Source organism: Takifugu flavidus, chromosome 4 (genome assembly GCF_003711565.1).
Source record: "Takifugu flavidus isolate HTHZ2018 chromosome 4, ASM371156v2, whole genome shotgun sequence".
NCBI lineage: Eukaryota > Metazoa > Chordata > Actinopteri > Tetraodontiformes > Tetraodontidae > Takifugu > Takifugu flavidus.
In genome coordinates, this window is record NC_079523.1 from 1 (window position 1) to 18,365 (window position 18,365).

The following is an 18,365-nucleotide window of genomic DNA, read 5'->3' on the forward strand; positions in this document are numbered from 1 at the left end:
ACATATGGGGGCTCGTCCGGGATCCCGTGGTAGGCTGTAGGGCAATTTGCGCTGGTTTTTGTGTTTTTTGTTATTTTAGCTTGTTGTTTTTGCGCTGCTGCCTGGGCTGAAGACTCAGCCGTGAGGGACATTTGTTCATCGGAAAGCCAACCTAACCCTACCCTAATACTAACCCTAACCCTAACCCAACTCCAACCCTAACCCTAACCCAACCCTCTCTCACTCATTCTCACACTCACTCACACACAGACACTCCACACATGCACATTAGAGCTTTCAAAATATTACGTTAAAAAACATTACGTGCAACTATGCGCGCATGTGCGCTTATGTGCGCGCGTGTGCGCGTAAGTGCGCTTATGTACGCGTAAGTGCGCGCGCGTGCGCGTAAGTGCGCTTATGTGCGCGCGTGTTGCGCGTAAGTGCGCTTATGTACGCGTAAGTGCGCTTATGTACGCGTAAGTGCGCGCGCGTGCGCGTAAGTGCGCTTATGTACGCGTAAGTGCGCGCGCGTGCGCTTATGTGCGCGCGTGTGCGCGTAAGTGCGCTTATGTGCGCTGTTTGCGTGCGCGAAGTCTGCGCGTAAGTGCGCGTGTGTGCTTTAGGAACTCATTTACTTACACACTTACTCATTCTCACACTCACTCACACACAGACACACACACATGCATATAACCCTAACCCTAACTCAATCCCTACCCTAACCCTAACCCTACTCCAACCTAACCCTAACTCAAACCTAACCCTAACCCTACACCTCCTGGTTACTTCAGCAGGGAGGCTCAGGGAACCTTCTCCCAGCTGCCCCTCAGCTCAGGTGGAGCACTGAGGTGGCAGCAGGGTGAGATGGCAGCAAAGATCCAGCTCATTTTGGCTGTTTGAAGGTTCTCCAGCCTGACTGGGGGGCCCAGAAAAGGCTCCTGAGGTGGCCTTCACTGACTCCTTCAGGAGGCGAGTCCCTCCACACTGTCCATTGATTTACCCTAACCCAAACCTTACACTAACTCCAACCCTAATACTAACCCTAACCCTAATGTCTAACCTTAACCCTAACCCTAACCCAACTCCAACCCTAACTCCAACCCTAACCCTAACCCTAACCCTAATGCTAATGCTAACCCTAATGCTAATTCTAACCTTGATGCTAATGCTAACCTTGATGCTAATGCTAACCCTAACTCCAACCCTAATGCTAACCTTGATGCTAATGCTAACCTTGATGCTAATGCTAACCCTAACCCTAATACTACCCTAATGCTAACCTTAACCCTAACCCAACTCAACCCTAACCCTAACCCTAATACTAACCCTAACCCTAACCCAACTCCACCCTAACCCTAACCCTAATACTAACCCTAACCCAACCCCCTCTCTCACTCATTCTCACACTCACTCACACACAGACACTCACACATGCACATTAGAGCTTTCAAAATATTACGTTAAAAAACTTACGTGCAACTATGCGCGCATGTGCGCTTATGTACGCGTAAGTGCGCTTATGTACGCGTAAGTGCGCGCGCGTGCGCGTAAGTGCGCTTATGTACGCGTAGTGCGCGCGCGTGCGCTTATGTGCGCCGTGTGCGCGTAGTGCGCGTGTGTGCTTTAGGACTCATTTACTTACACACTACTCATTCTCATTCTTACACACACTCACCACATACACACACATGTTCATATAACCCTAACCCTAACTCAATCCCTAACCCTAACCCTAACCCTAACTCCAACCCTAACCCTAACTCCAAACCTAACCCTAACCCTAACCCTCCTGGTTACTTCAGCAGGGAGGCTCAGGAACCTTCTCCCAGCTGCCCCTCAGCTCAGTGGAGCACTGAGGTAGCAGGTGTGAGATGGCAGCAAAGATCCAGCTCATTTTGGGCTGTTTGTAGTTCTCCATGCCTGACTGGGGGGCCCAGAAAAGGCTCCTGAGGTGGCCTTCACTGACTCCTTCAGGAGGCGAGTCCCTCCACACTGTCCATTGATTTACCCTAACCCAAACCTTAACCCTAACTCCAACCCTAATACTAACCCTAACCCTAATGCTAACCTTAACCCTAACCCTAACCAACTCCAACCCTAACTCCAACCCTAACCCTAACCCTAACCCTAACCCTAATGTTAATGCTAACCCTAATGCTAATGCTAACCTTGATGCTAATGCTAACCTTGATGCTAATGCTAACCCTAACCCACCCTAATGAATGCTAACCTCTAATGCTAAACCGCACCTGATGCTAATGCTCTCTAAACCTAATGCCAACCCTAACCCAACCCTCTCTCACTAATTCTCACCCTAACTCAACTCCACACAACCCAACCCTTCCCACACATGCACATTATCAGCTTTTCCTCCAAACAGAACGTTCACAAATAACCATTAACTTGCAAATATGCGAGCGATCTCTTTACGTGCAACTATGCGCGCTATGCGCTTATGTTCGCTTCGTGGTGTGCGCGTAAGTGCGCTTATGTACGCGTAAGTGCGCGCGCGTGCGCGTAAGTGCGCTTATGCACGCGTAAGTGCGCGCCCGTGCGCGTAAGTGCGCTTATGTACGCGTAAGTGCGCTATGTGCGCGGGTGTGCGCGTAAGTGCGCGTGTGTGCTTTAGGAACTCATTTACTTACACACTTACTCATCTCACACTCACTCACACACAGACACACACATGCATATAACCCTAACCCTAACTCAATCCCTAACCCTACCCCTAACTCTCATCCCTAACCCTACCCCCACCCCTAACCCTAACCCTAACCCTAACCCAACTCCAACCCTAACCCAAACCCAACTCCAACCCTACCCTAACCCTAACCCTAACTCAATCCCTAACCCTAACCCTAACCCTAACTCAATCCCTAACCCTAACTCCATCCCTAACCCTAACCATAACCCTAACCCTAACTCCAACCCTAACCCTAACCCCATCCCTAACCCTAACCCTAACCCAACTCCAACCCTAACCCAACTCCAACTCCAACCCTAACCCTAACCCAACCCTCTCTCACTCATTCTCACACTCACTCACACACAGACACTCACACATGCACATTAGAGCTTTCAAAATATTACGTTAAAAAAATTACGTGCAACTATGCGCGCATGTGCGCGCGTGTGCGCTTATGTACGCGTAAGTGCGCGCGCGTGCGCGTAAGTGCGCTTATGTGCGTAAGTGCGCGTGCGTGCGCGTGCGTGCGCTTATGTGCGCGGGTGTGCGCGTAAGTGCGCGTGTGTGCTTTAGGAACTCATTTACTTACACACTTACTCATTCTCACACTCACTCACACACAGACACCACCATGCATATAACCCTAACCCTAACTCAATCCCTAACCCTAACCCTAACCCTAACTCCATCCCTAACCCTAACTCCAACCCTAACCCTAACTCCAACCCTAACCCTAACCCTAACCCTCCTGGTTACTTCAGCAGGGAGGCTCAGGGAACCTTCTCCCAGCTGCCCCTCAGCTCAGGTGGAGCACTGAGTGTGCAGCAGGGTGAGATGGCAGCAAGATCCAGCTCATTTTGGGCTGTTTGAAGGTTCTCCAGCCTGACTGGGGGCCCAGAAAAGGCTCCTGAGGTGGCCTTCACTGACTCCTTCAGGAGGCGAGTCCCTCCACACTGTCCATTGATTTACCCTAACCCAAACCTTAACCCTAACTCCAACCCTAATACTAACCCTAACCCTAATGCTAACCTTACCCTAATGCTAACCTTAACCCTAATGCTAACCTTAACCCTAACCCTAACCCTAACCCTAACCCTAACCCTAACCCTAATGCTAACCTTAACCCTAATACTAAACCTAACCCTAATGCTAACCCTAACCCTAACCCTAATGCTACCTTACCCTAACCCTAACCCAACTCCAACCCTAACTCCAACCCTAACCCTAACCCTAATGCTATGCTAACCCTTATGCTAATGCTAACCTTGATGCTAATGCTAACCTTGATGCTAATGCTAACCCTAACTCCACCCTAATGCTAATGCTAACCCTAATGCTAACCCTAATGCTAACCTTGATGCTAATGCTAACCTTGATGCTAATGCTAACCCTAATACTAACCCTAATGCTAACCTTAACCCTAACCCTAACCCAACTCCAACCCTAACCCAACCCTCTCTCACTCATTCTCACACTCACTCACACACAGACACTCACACATGCACATTAGAGCTTTCAAAATATTACGTTAAAAAACATTACGTGCAACTATGCGCGCATGTGCGCTTATGTGCGCGCGTGTGCGCGTAAGTGCGCTTATGTACGCGTAAGTGTGCGCGCGTGCGCGTAAGTGCGCTTATGCACGCGTAAGTGCGCGCGCGTGCGCGTAAGTGCGCTTATGTACGCGTAAGTGCGCTTATGTGCGCGGGTGTGCGCGTAAGTGCGCGTGTGTGCTTTAGGAACTCATTTACTTACACACTTACTCATTCTCACACTCACTCACACACAGACACACACACATGCATATAACCCTAACCCTAACTCAATCCCTAACCCTACCCTAACTCCATCCCTAACCCTAACCCTACCCTAACTCAATCCCTAACCCTAACCCTAACCCTAACTCAATCCCTAACCCTAACTCCATCCCTAACCCTAACCATAACCCTAACCCTAACTCCAACCCTAACCCTAACCCTAACCCTAACCCAACTCCAACCCTACCTCCAACCCTAACCCTAATGCTAATGCTAACCCTTATGCTAATGCTAACCTTGATGCTAATGCTAACCCTAACCCTAATACTAACCCTAATGCTAACCTTAACCCTAACCCTAACCCAACCCAACTCCAACCCTAACCCACCCTCTCTCACTCATTCTCACACTCACTCACACACAGACACTCACACATGCACATTAGAGCTTTCAAAATATTACGTTAAAAAACATTACGTGCAACTATGCGCGCATGTGCGCTTATGTGCGCGCGTGTGCGCGTAAGTGCGCGCGCGTGCGCGTAAGTGCGCTTATGTACGCGTAAGTGCGCGTGCGTGCGCGTAAGTGCGCTTATGTGCGCGCGTGTGCGCGTAAGTGCGCGTGTGTGCTTTAGGAACTCATTTACTTACACACACTCACTCATTCTCCACTCACTCACACACAGACACACACACATGCATATAACCCTAACTCAATCCCTAACCCTAACCCAACCCTAACCCTAACTCCAACCCTAACCCTAACCCTAACATAACTCCAACCCTAACCCTAACCCTAACTCCAACCCTAACCCTAACCCTAACCCTAACTCAATCCCTAACCCTAACCCTAACCCTAACCCTAACTCAATCCCTAACCCTAACCCAACCCCTAACCCTAACATCAACTCCCCCCAACCCTAACCCAACCCTAACCCTAACCTCTAACCCTAACTAACTCTGATTAATTATCCCTCCCCCTATCTGATTCTGATTTCTAAATTGCCCATGGTCCTGTTCTCAATCCTAGCCTCATTATTCCAACCCAAACCGATGTCCCCATACCCAAAACCCAATCTCGTGCCCGCTAAGCCTTGTACCTGTCAATCAAACCCACCTCAAACTAAGCCCAAATTTGACTCAGCCCGCATACGGGAGAGCCCATAGGAGGTAGGGTACGAAAAATAGGACAAGTGCAGTGCCACATGACCTAACGAGGCTAAGGAGAAGGTTGAAGTATAGGGAGGCAAAAGAGAGGAAAGGGAGAAATGAGGTTAAGGAAAGGGGGAGAACCAAGGAAAAGATGGCATGAAGAAGGAGAGGGGAGGAGGGAAGGATGAAGAGAAAAGGTTAAGTTCAAAAGAGGGAAAAAGGAAATCAAAAGTAAAATAAAAAGGAATAAAACAGGGGAGATGTTACAGGGAAACACAAATTCAATTAGAAACAGGGGAAACAACAAATACAAAAGATAAAATACAAGGGAAGGGAAGGGACATTTAAATTGAAAATAAAAAAACATGAAAAGCAAAAAGCGATGGGAGTATAAAAGGGGAAACGGCTTCGCCCCAGGGGAAAGCCTAACCCTAACACCTAACTCCAACCCTAACCCTAATGCTAACCCTAACCCTAACCCTAACCCTAACTCCAACCCTAACCCTAATGCTAACCCTAACCCTAATGCTAGCCCTAATGCTAACCCTAACCCTAATATAATAATATAAAGGAATGAGTGGAGACAGAAGAGAGAATGAGACCTTTTTGGCACGTGTCGCTCTTGATTTTGTGTTTATTTTTGCAGTAAACTTAAAGGAGGCCTTTTCACTTTATGTTTGGTTAAATTTAAGCTGATATTCCATTCTTGACATCTTTAAATTTACACTATTCATGGGAATTTTATTTGGTCATTGTGCTTCTTTTTATTTCCTATTTCCCACATTTATTCATAGTTTTTATTAGATTGCAATAAATCCTATAACATTGAACAGATTGACTAAAGTCAAATGACCTGCGGTTCCCACCGATAGCCGTCATTCTGATGGTTTTTGCTGGCTGCAGCTGAAATATTCCAATGCTCCATGTCACATGTTGGGATTTCTGGGTTGTCTGTCTTTGGCCTGCAGGGTGTGGTGTTGAGCACAATTGGGTGCAGCTGGCACTGCAGGTGGGCGCACCTGTAGGCAATTTACTTCTTGTTGCCTATTTAAGCAGGTGGTGCTTGCCTGTCAGTGCCGGGGTGTCTGTTCGTGTTGGGAGTCTGTTCGTTTGGGTTCCTTGGTGTTGGCTCCTGTTCCTGTGTTTCTGTTGCCTTGGAGGGTCGCTCCTATTCCCGTGCTTCCGGTTTCCCTGGAGGACCGCTCCTGTTCCTGTGTTCCTGTTGCCCTGGAGGGCGCTCCTGCCCCCGAGCTTCCGGTTTTCCTGGAGGGCCTCTCCTGTTCCTGTTCCGTGTCTCCTGGAGGACCGCTCCTGCTCCCCTGCAGTCTGGGAGGACTGCCTCTGCCCTCAGTGTCTCGGGGCACGTTCGTGAGGCGAGCGTGTTGCGCCGGACTCCCGAGCCCTCGCCGGTCCAGGAGGACTGCAGCCGTTTGAGGACTCACCGGTGTTCCGAGTTCCCAGCAGTCCAGGGGGACTGCGTCTGGTTCGGGGACTCGCCGATGGACCTGGGACGGTGGACGCTGCCTCCCGATCCCCATGCGGTCCAGGAGGACTGTCTTTGTTAATGTGTGCTCCCCTTCCCTGTAAATAAAGCCCTTGATCTCTCCACCTCTGTGTCCTGGCCTGCGTTCGGGTCCGCTACCACCATGTATCGTAACAGAACACCCCGGCCAGTGTGGACCTGGCGGGTCAGGATGGTGGAGCTAAGGACACGACCCCTCCCTTCCCCTCCCCTCCCTTGACAGTAACCTTCCCTGTTGCCTTGGCTGTGCTCAGCTTGAGGGTCCTTGTTGGACGCCAGGAGGCGCCCGTTGAGGGGGAGGTAATGTTGGGATTTCTGGGTTGTCTGTCTTTGGCCTGCAGGGTGTGGTGTTGAGCACAATTGGGTGCAGCTGGCACTGCAGGTGGGCGCACCTGTAGGCAATTTACTTCTTGCTGCCTATTTAAGCAGGTGGTGCCTGCCTGTCAGTGCCGGGGTGTCTGTTCGTGTTGAGAGTCTGTTCGTTTGGGTTCCTTGGTGTTGGCTCCTGTTCCTGTGTTCCTGTTGCCTTGGAGGGTCGCTCCTATTCCCGTGCTTCCGGTTTCCCTGGAGGACCGCTCCTGTTCCTGTGTTCCTGTTGCCCTGGAGGGCCGCTCCTGCCCCCGAGCTTCCGGTTTTCCTGGAGGGCCTCTCCTGTTCCTGTTCCGTGTCTCCTGGAGGACCGCTCCTGCTCCCCTGCAGTCTGGGAGGACTGCCTCTGCCCTCAGTGTCTCGGGGCACGTTCGTGAGGCGAGCGTGTTGCGCCGGACTCCCGAGCCCTCGCCGGTCCAGGAGGACTGCAGCCGTTTGAGGACTCACCGGTGTTCCGAGTTCCCGGCAGTCCAGGGGGACTGCGTCTGGTTTGGGAACTCGCCGATGGACCTTGGAGGGACAGACGCTGCCTCCTAATCGCCAGCAGTTCGGGAGGACTGCTTTGTCTCCAGTGTCTCGGGGCACGTTCGTGAGGTGAGCGTGTTGCACCGGACTCCCGAGCCCTCGCCGGTCCAGGAGGACTGCAGCCGTTTGAGGACTCACCGGTGTTCCGAGTTCCCAGCAGTCCAGGGGGACTGCGTCTGGTTCGGGGACTCGCCGATGGACCTGGGACGGGTGGACGCTGCCTCCCGATCCCCATGCGGTCCAGGAGGACTGTCTTTGTTAATGTGTGCTCCCCTTCCCTGTAAATAAAGCCCTTGATCTCTCCACCTCTGTGTCCTGGCCTGCGTTCGGGTCCGCTACCACCATGTATCGTAACATCAGAGACAGTAAAGACTAAACCCTAAAGATTCTGAAGGCATGATGTAAAATAGTAACGTATAATACAGACATTTGAAGAGACAATTAAGAGAATGTTTTCATGCTTCTAAGAGTGGCCGAGGAGCCATTTAGAACTTTATAAAGATGCATTGTGTGATACCAGGAACTAATTTAACTTCAAGGCGAAGCTGCTTCTGCTTTGTCGACCATCGACTGATCTCCTGAAAGTCCACCAGCGCCTTTTAAAAACTGAATTTTTCATCTATGGAGGGAGTAGACGGCAGATGTTTCCACAGATGCTCTTCACCAGTGGTCAGTGAGTGATGCAGCAGATGAGCGGGAGTTGACTGGCTTCAACCAGCTACCGTCTCACTGTTTCCAGCCCATAGTGTGGATTCTCTACGAGATCAGACAGCAGCTTCACTCCTGAATCCTGCAGATTGTTGAGGCTGAGGTCCAGTTCTCTGAGATGGGAGGGATTGGACCTCAGCGCCGAGGCCAGAGAGTCACAGCTGATCTCTGATAAACTGCAGTTCCATAATCTAAATAAAGAAGGGAAACTTTTATAAGGTTATAAGTGAAACCAGTATTCATCTGAAAGGTTAATCAAAGGCATGATCTGTAAATATTTAATTGAGTTACAGGTTAAAAAATGATAGTAATATGTAATTACCACAATTCCACCCTCTCAGGTTTGCACTGTTCCAGAGGAGAATATATATTGTTCTGGCCCTCACTCTTCCCAGGTTCTCCCACCTCTTTCCCTCCCATCTCATCATGGAGATCCATCTCACCTGTGGCTCATCTTTAAAGGCACAACCTGTCTTAGATGACTTCCTGTCTCCCTCACCATCTCCCTCCTCGTTGGCTGGTGTCTACCAGGCACCCTCACCTAGTTTTGTCTAATTTTGGTGACCATCTGTCAGCTTTTTCATTGTCCTTAAATCAATTTATCATGAATAAGTGGTCCCCGTGTGGCCCTCCCTCCTGAAGGAACTGGGCACAACACACACCCTCAGAAAGTGTGAGGACCCTCGGATGGAATAATGGACATTTTTGAGAATGGGGTTTACCCCAGAGTTTCCAGTTGGCAGTTTGGATCCTGGAGAAAACCACAGAGCAGCTTCACTCCTGGATCCTGCAGCTTGTTCTTACCCAGGTCCAGTTCTCTGAGATGGGAGGGATTGGACCTCAGCGCCGAGGCCAGAGAGCTACAGCTGGTCTCTGATAAGCTGCAGAGCTCTAATCTGTAAAATGCAGGATAAGGTTATACGGTGCAGGTCTGCATGTTATCTGCGTCAGTACTAAACCTACGTTAGTTCTTAGTTGGGTCAGACCTGAATTCACGATATTACAAGGAATTTTTTTAATGTGGTGCATCACAGCAGTGTTGAGAACAGCCTCACTTCACCATCTTAGCAGCTGGTATATAGGTAGAAAAATGAAGACTGACCTGAGCCTCTCCAGTTTACAGTTTGGACTCTCCAGTCCAGAACAGAGCCGCTTCACTTCTGAATCCTGCAACGTGTTGTAGCTCAGGTCCAGAACCCTCAGATGGGAGAGGTTGGACTTCAGAGCTGAGGCCACAGAATCACAGCTGGTCTCTGATAAACTGCAGCCCAATAGGCTAAAATAACAATTATTTTGAGAGAAGACAAATAAAAATCAACATGTACCAGAGCAAAACACAGCTTACAAGCAACAAACCTCTGGTCCTGCACCGGCTTATCTGCCGTATGTTCCTATTTTGGGTTCTTTCAGGGCGGTTGGACAAGATCTACAGCGTATGTAAAGTGTGTGTAGGTCAAAATACCTTCCAAGTTTGTGAGACCACATTTCTCAATAGCACTCAACTCTTGTCAGGAGTTGGGACAAAGCAACCCACTCCTGATAGCTTGTGGGCGATGCTGCAGCGACCCTGCAATCCCTACACTCTCTGGTGAAACCAAATCAAAGGTTTTAGACACTGCTGGATGCTGGAAGGGTGGCTATAGTCTGGACGCATAGTTCCCCTGACTGCACATTTCTCCAACAATGATTGGCAGCTGGTGTCACTTGTTCTCCAGATGAGAGAAGGAAAGAGAGCCCCCCACAGTGTGTTTGATTGCCCCACTGCAAGCTCAATGCTGCCAGAAAACATTGCAGGAGCATCAATTCCCCTCAGGGCATCAACAAGGACCTCAGGAAAAGGTGCAGCTGCCACCTACTAGAGACAAGCACACTGAGCTGAGATTCAAAGCCCTCTCCTCCCAAGAGAAGAGCTTGTTTGTTGGAGGCTCTTCTGGGCGATACCTGGTGCCACAGCTCCAGCTCAGCCCGTCTCTGGAGCTGAGGTGGAGCTTAGCAAGTTTCATGGTTCTCCACCACTTCCTCTCACTGAGGACCTTCTCAGCTGGTGGTTTCTGCTCCACCTTCCATGTTGAGCAGGTGATACTTCTGCATTCCTGCCACCAGGGTCTCTGCAGAAAGAGTCTTCTCTCTCTACTGTTTTATATTATATTATAGAAAATTAGGATTTTTGGTTGATGTCTTAGATGTTGTTGACTAAGAGCAGGTTTTTCTTTAATAACATAGAAAGATTCGATGAGAAGAGCAAATGTATTATTTTATGAGCTACTTCCACTACTATTATATTCACATACTTCCATATTGTCTTAGATTGCAAGCTGCATTTATTGCATCGTTCATAGAAAGTCATATTTGTGAGGAGAAAAACTCCAATAAGGTCATTTTCTTTAATGACCATTACAAAAGAAGGAGGTGATGAACAAACAGATTTATCTAAAAATGTGTGAAAACTTATGGATGGAAACCTTTTTAAAATGGTTGCATTGTGTAGAATCAGTGCAGAATCAACTTGTTGACTTCTGATTTGGACTCCAATGGAAGTGAGGTGCAACAATTGTGGATGCTGAAAGCTTCAGATCTTCATGAAGGTTTCTGTGGTTGGACTGACCTGCTGCCCCTTTAAGAGGGAGGCAGGTTTGGGCTTCTGGCTGGAATGAAGCCACCTAAGATGAGAATGACTGCAGGCTTTCGCTACCAAGGTTTAACAGGGCGCTCACTTCACACTTGGGCTTTTCTCTTTTTTGGGATGGCTTTTCTCAGTAGAGAAGGGGCATGGCACACTGCAGCAGCTTTCTTTTTGGGGTTTCTAGTTTTCCTTCTGATCTTTAAAAGACAGGAAGAACCATTTTTGATTGGTCTGAATGTTTGGGCGGTTTTGTGGCCAGCCTAAAATAAAACAAGACAAATCTACAACTGGTACTTCCTTTCTAGTCATTGATGACCATCCTCACATGGGACAGATTTCCACAACCAATTTAATACTGCAAATCTGTCCTGTGTGGTCTTTTTTCTGAGAACTGTAACACTACGTTTATAACAAAGATCAAACATGTAAACATTTATTGTCTAACTAGTTACACCTGGGAAAGTACTGGATCATCTCTGACTGACCTGAGAGTCTCCAGCTCACAGAGAGGATCCTGGAGAAAACCACGGAGCTGCTTCACTGCTGGATCCTTCAGCTGGTTAAAACTCAGGTCCAGAACCCTCAGATGGGAGGGATTGGACCTCAGCGCCGAGGCCAGAGAGTCACAGCTGATCTCTGATAAACTGCAGCGCCTCAGCCTGGAAAAGGAATAAATGGGCCAAATAAAAACACATTTCTAAATCTGAAAATGAAGAGAAAAGCAGAAAATGTAAAGAAATTTAGAAAAGAGCAACAGAGGCCTCCTGACCTGAGCGTCTCCAGTCTGCAGTTTGGATGCATCATTGCAGAAGACAGGAACTTTACTCTGGCATCTGTCAGGCTTTCGTTCGTGCTTAAGTCCAGCTCCCGTAGATGAGAAGGGTTTGACGTCATTGCTGAGGCCACAACTTCCCAATGACTCTTTGAAAGAAAACGACCAGGCAGTCTGTTGTGTATGAAACAAAAATAGTGAGTCAAACTTTGGGATTTCTCATCAACTTATCTGAGAATCTACCTCAACACAAATGTAGCTCATTTCCTGGAAAAGCTAAATTCAACACCGTAGAGCAACAGTTTGAACGACCATCGGATCTGAAATGCAACTGAATTATTCTCAACATTTGTCTTTTTTAGAACAGCTCATAATTACTCAATATTTAAAATGATTATAGCAAATGGTTTAAAGAAATGTGCATCTTTTTATCTGTCTATCGGCTCTCCTCTGACATCTGCAGCAGGTCGGCCAGAGCTGAACAGTGGATCTCTGACAGTCTCCTCCATGATTTCTTCTCTGACTTCAGGAACTCTTGGATCTCCTGATGGACTGACTGATCCTTCATCTCCATCAGACAGTGGAAGATGTTGATGCTTCTGTCTGGGGAGATTTCATCACTGTTCTCCTTCTTCAGGTTGTTGAGGACCTTCTGGATGGTTTCTGGGTGGCTGTCCCTCTGATCCAACAGTCCACCCAAGATCCTCTGATTGGACTCCAGAGAGAGACCATGAAGGAAGCGAACAAACAAGTCCAGGTGGCCATTTTCACTTTCAAGCGATTTCCTTAGTGCTCTCCTGAGGAAGTCATCAAGAGACGTGACTGGATCGTTATTTAACAACCCAGCAAACCAGGAAAAGTCCCTTGGTTCAGAATATTTTAGGAACTTATTTATAACCGCTGTGTCTTTCCTGGTGTAACGGCGGAACATGTAGACGGCAGCCAGAAACTCCTGAATGCTCAGATGAACAAAGCAGTAGACTGATTTCTGGAAGATCACACTCTCTCTCTTGAAGATCTCTGTACAAACTCCTGAGTACACCGACACCTCGGAGACGTCCAGTCCACATTGCTCCAGGTCTTCTGAGTAGAACATGATGTTTCCTTTCTCCAGATGTTCAAACGCCACCCGACCCAATTTCAGAAGTTCTTTGTCAGCCTCAGTCAGTTCCTCTGGTCTCTGCTTTCCTCCATACTTCTGCTTCTTCCTCTTTATCTGAACCCTCAGGAAGTGTGAGTAGAGGTCAGTCAGGGTTTGGGGCAGCTCTCCTCTCTGGTCTCTGGTCATCATGTCCTCCAGAACTATAGCAGTGATCCAGCAGAAAACTGGGATCAGACACATGATGTGGAGGCTCCTGGAGGCCTTGATGTGTGAGATGATTCTCTTGGACAGATCTTCATCACTGAACCTCCTCCTGAAGTACTCCTCCTTCTGGGAGTCAGTGAAGCCTCGTACTTCTGTGATCCTGTCAACACACGAGGGAGGAATCTGATGGGCTGCTGCAGGTCTGGAGGTGATCCAGATGAGAGCTGAGGGAAGCAGGTTCCCCTGGATGAGGTTCACCAGAGAGCACCTCAACTGACGATACTTGTGTGACATCAGAGATGACCTGATGCTTGTTGAAACCCAGTGAAAATCTGCTTTCATCCAGGCCATCAAAGATGAACAGAAGTTTCCAGACAGTCAGATCTTCTGCTCTGATCTTCTGTAATGTTGGATGGAAAACATGAAGCAGTGAGAGAAGACTGTGCTGCTCATCTCTGATCAAGTTCAGCTCCCTCCATGAGAGCGGAAGCACCAGACTGATGTCTTGGTTCTCCAAACCTTCTGCCCAGTCCAGACTGAACTTCTGCACTGAGAAGGTTTTTCCAACGCCGGCGACACCGTTGGTCAGAACCACTCTGATGTGTCTCTGTTGCTCAGATAAGACTTTGAAGATGTCCTGGCACTTGATTGGAGTGTCCTGGATGTTCTTCTTGGAGGTTCTCTCAAGCTGTCTCACCTCATGTTGTGTGTCCACCTCCTCACTTTGTCCCTCAGTGATGTAGAGCTCAGTGTAGATCTTGTTCAGCAGGGTTCCACTTCCTGCTTCATGAGTTCCTTCAGTCACATGTTCACATCTTCTCTTCAGACTCATCTTATGACCTTCTATCACCTCCTGCAGATCACCTCCTGAACATAAGTAAACCAATGATTTCCATCTATAATAAATCATCAACACAACTACAAATTCATGACATCACAAGTTAAATCTCATATTGAACAGTTTTACTTTGTTTGGGCTTCATTTCAGCATCTCCAGATCTGCTTCCAGATTGTGAACAAGAGGACTCTCCTGGTGGAGCTGCCTGGTCCCAGTTTGATAGGATGTGCTCCCCCTCCTCACTATGAAACACATCTCTATTAGTCCTTTGATTTATAGGATGAAAGAACCTGATCAAGACTCAATATTGTTCCAGCATTTATGTCTGAATTCACCTTTCAGTTTAAACCTGATTCTTGTTTCTAATCAACAATATTCACATTAAGTCTGTAACTATATGACTGTCTGAGGTTTAAGTGTTAACATCTCCAATAATAAACTCACAACCTGCTGCTGTTAATGTGACTAACAGCTGGCACACAAACACATCATCACACTTTAGTTTTCTTACATTTGGTCTGAACTTCTGAAGTATATTGAAGTATATTGTATCATCTTTGGACCGGTCACTCTTCGGGGACACCCTGCTGGGCACTGTGGACTCTGCTCTGTCCTCATCCATCCTGAGGAAACATCAGAAATAGTGATGAGACTGTGATGAAGGTAAATAATCTGTAGAGGTTGGAGTTAAATAATCCCAATTCACTGCATTTTTATCAAACAGGAACATTTCTAATCCATTCTGAATAACAACTGAATCAATAATCAATGATGTATCTGTATAATTTTCATGTTTTCAGAGTTTAAGCTGCTTTTTTTAACTGTTCCCTGCAGTGAGAAAGGAACTGGCACCTTTTCCAGCCCCTCATCCTGCAGCACTGAATGTGTTCTAAAGTTCTTTCCAGAGCAAACGTCTCTGCACTTGCAGCAACATGTTGTAGTCATGGATCCGTGAGGAGAACCGGATACAGGAAACGCCCCGACTTTGATCCCAAAACCCAACTGGTGGCCAACGGTGGTCCGGCAACGACGGGGACGCTGGTCCATCGGGCCCACAACACTGGTTTTCCACAGGCCAACATGGTGAAAGGACTGTCTTCAGCTCAGCCACTAAATTATCTGGTGCTACATAAACATACTAGTCAGGACTTTTTAACTCCCCTCATTTGTTCCCCTCTTCAAGTATTTCTATGATCCAAGTCCTCAAAGATCACTGCTCTATTTAAAATAGATGAAAGAAATGACACCCACTCCTGCATTTCTTTCACAGTGGTTCCACAACATAGAACAATAAGCCACTGTGAGAAAACGTGCAACATGAACCCAAAATCCTGTTGGTGTTCTGTGATCCTGTGTGGATTTAGTTATTTAGTTTATTGTCTTAAATTGGTCCGGCTGAGAGATGCTAACTTGCCCACGATTAGATGTTGTTTGACAGGTAATACCAAAATATCCAGCTGTGACCTGGACTGTTGAACAACTCTAATAACTCTAAGAGCTTTTCACCTAAAATGTCGCTCTTCCTGCTTCGTCTGAACAGAATACTTTCACTTTAACTTTTACAACCTAATCAACAGCTTCATGGCGTATATATTACTACCATTAAAGCATTCTGGGAGGGTTTAAAGTTCTTTTAGGATCAGTAACAAAGAGCAGAAAAATAAACTAAACTTCACTTAGAAAGACTATTCAACTATAACTAAAGCCAGACTATGAGAAAGTTAAATAAGCCCTTTTCATTAATAATGTATAACGATGTTTTGTGCTAAAACTAAATATGAAGTCTTGTTGAATTTTCTTAAGCCAAGAATTCTTCAGCTCTATGCAGCTCTTCAATAGGAACAAAAATGTTTTCAAATCTTGATTTTATCTCCAAACACAACTGTCAATTCTTTTCAATAATGCTCTTCGTTTCCACTCACCTTGTCGGTCTTCAGTCTTCCTGCTCAGTCTGAACAGAAAACCTTACCTTTCCTTTTTCCTCTGTTAATGAACAACTTTATGGCTGTTGATAAATATTCCACTACTATAAAAGCATTCTGGGAGGGTTCAAAGTTGTTTTGAATATTTAAATATGTTTTCACATTTAAATTAAAACTGACTAACTTAGTTAAATAAATAAATAAGATTTATGATGCTTGACGGATTTGAAAGACTTGTAAAAGCAGCATATTTCTGCAGCCCTGGAGTCCAGGAGGAGCAGCAGAGGTCAGAATGTGTCGGAGCGCGTATAATTGTCTGCAGTCCCACGCGTGTCCACCGGGTGGCGGTAAAGCACCACATGATATTTCTCCTTTTTGGAACTTCTTCAGCTGCGTTGAGCTTTAAATCTTCACCTGTCGCTCCCTTTAAGCTCTAAACGTTGCGGTTCTGTGTGTAGTTTGTTGGTTTAAACATTTTTGATGAATTCTGATGACGACTGAAACTGTCAATGACCAATAGAAAGTTCGTCCATTTTTCTACTGCGTCACACATTTTCATTATTTATTGTCATTTTGGGGTCTAAACTGGGCCAGTTCTGTGAGCTGTTTTGCTTTTTCTGTGGACCAGATGTTCCAGGCAGGTTCCACACAGGAACCTAACCAATCTCCCTAACCCTAACCCTAACCCTAACCCTAACTCCAACCTTAACCCTAACCCTAATGCTAACCCTAACCCTAACCCTAACCCTAACACTAATGCTAACCCTAACACTAACCCTAACCCTAATGCTAACCCTAACCCTAGCCCTAATGGTAACCTAACTCCAACACTAACCTTAACCCTAACCCTAATGCGAATCCTAACCCTAATCCTAACTCCAACCCTAACTCTAACCCTAACTCCAACCCTAACTCCAACCCTAACCCTAACTCTAACTCCAACCCTAACCCTAACCCTAAAGTTAACCCTAACCCTAACCCTAATCCTAACTCCAACCTTAACCCTAACCCTAATGCTAACCCTAACCCTAACCCTAACACTAATGCTAACCCTAATACTAACCCTAACCCTAATGCTAACCCTAACCCTAACCCTAATGCTAACCCTAACCTAACCCTAACTCTAATGCTAACCCTAACCCTAAACCCTAACCCTAACCCTAACTTTAACCCTAACCCTAACCCTAACCCTAATGCTAACCTAACCCCTAACCCTCCAACCCTAACCCTCCAACCCTAACCCTAATGCTAACCCTAACCCTAACCCTAAACCCTAACCCTAACTTTAACCCTAACCCTAACCTAACCCTAACCTTTACCCTTACCCCCTACCCTAAACCTAACCTTTCCCATCCCTCACCCCCGCCCCTACCCCAAGCTCAATCCTAACCGCATACCCACTCGCCATATCACCCAAGCCTTCTCAGACTGGGCGATTCAGCTCTCTCCCCTACCCTGTCTGGAACTCCTCGAGCCCTGGCTAATAGCCCCCCCCCCCCGGGGGGGCCTCACTCTCCGCACTCCCCTGCTATCCCGATCAGTAGGCCAGTGCAAAAAAAAGTTTTATCCCAAACCCTGAACCCTAACCCAACCCTAACCCTAACCTAAGCTAACCCAACCCTAACCCCCCTAACCCAAACCTCTAACCCTAACCCCTTTTCCTAATCATAACCTCAATCTTCTAACCCTAACCTCTTTTCCTAACCCTCACCTCAATCTTTCCTAACCCTAATCCCTAACCTGAACCCTAGCCCCTGGTTCTGACCCTGACCTTAATCTTTCCTAATCCTACCCCCGACCCCTGGCCCTAACTCTACCCTAGCCCTAACCTCAACTTTCCTAACCCTAACACTGGATTCCAATCTTTCCTAACCTTGATCCTAATCCGAACCTTGACCCGGGCCCTAACCGCACAAGGAGGTGCCTGCTACTGCCTGGGCTCTTGTGCTCTGTTCTCCTTGCCCCTCTAATGTGGTTTCTGTATGGCAAGTGGGAGGTGGACTGGGGACTAACATGCGCCGGCCAGTGCCTTGCCCTCTCATAAAAAACTATGCTGACGGCAGTCAGTGTGGTGAGAGACTGAGAGTATATACTTTATTCACCTAACCCCTAACCCTAACCCTACCCTTACCCTTACCCTTACCCTAACCCTAACCCTAACCCTGCCTGATGAAGGCCAATAAAGGCCGAAACGTCGCGCACAA

At 47.4% G+C, this 18,365-nt stretch overlaps 1 protein-coding gene and 1 long non-coding RNA gene across 2 annotated transcripts; both read right to left on the reverse strand.

Annotated features, from left to right (window-relative positions):
* Nucleotides 1-6,192: 6,192 nt before the first annotated feature.
* On the reverse strand, nt 6,193-7,487 carry LOC130524624 (uncharacterized). Its single transcript, XR_008950174.1, has 2 exons — nt 7,186-7,487; nt 6,193-6,922 (listed from the first exon to the last, which is right to left on the reverse strand). It is a non-coding gene; the product is annotated as an uncharacterized LOC130524624 (long non-coding RNA).
* A 1,007-nt stretch (nt 7,488-8,494) lies between these two features.
* Nucleotides 8,495-12,274, reverse strand: LOC130524623 (ribonuclease inhibitor-like). The gene is made up of 5 exons (XM_057030904.1): nt 12,093-12,274; nt 11,809-11,982; nt 9,803-9,976; nt 9,423-9,596; nt 8,495-8,891 (listed from the first exon to the last, which is right to left on the reverse strand). The coding sequence occupies exons 1-5, from the start codon at nt 12,215-12,217 to the stop codon at nt 8,711-8,713; spliced, it is 828 nt and encodes a 275-aa protein (XP_056886884.1). The 5' UTR covers nt 12,218-12,274; the 3' UTR covers nt 8,495-8,710.
* Nucleotides 12,275-18,365: the final 6,091 nt, after the last annotated feature.

Excerpts from the sequence above, each read along its gene's own strand:
- LOC130524623 (XM_057030904.1), bottom strand. The coding sequence starts at position 12,217 with ATGACGTCAAACCCTTCTCATCTACGGGAGCTGGACTTAAGCACGAAC. Across the intron at positions 9,977-11,808 it reads TGTGAGCTGGAGACTCTCAG|CCTATTGGGCTGCAGTTTAT; the intron begins GTCAGTCAGAGA and ends TTGTTATTTTAG. Across the intron at positions 9,597-9,802 it reads TGTAAACTGGAGAGGCTCAG|ATTAGAGCTCTGCAGCTTAT; the intron begins GTCAGTCTTCAT and ends TGCATTTTACAG.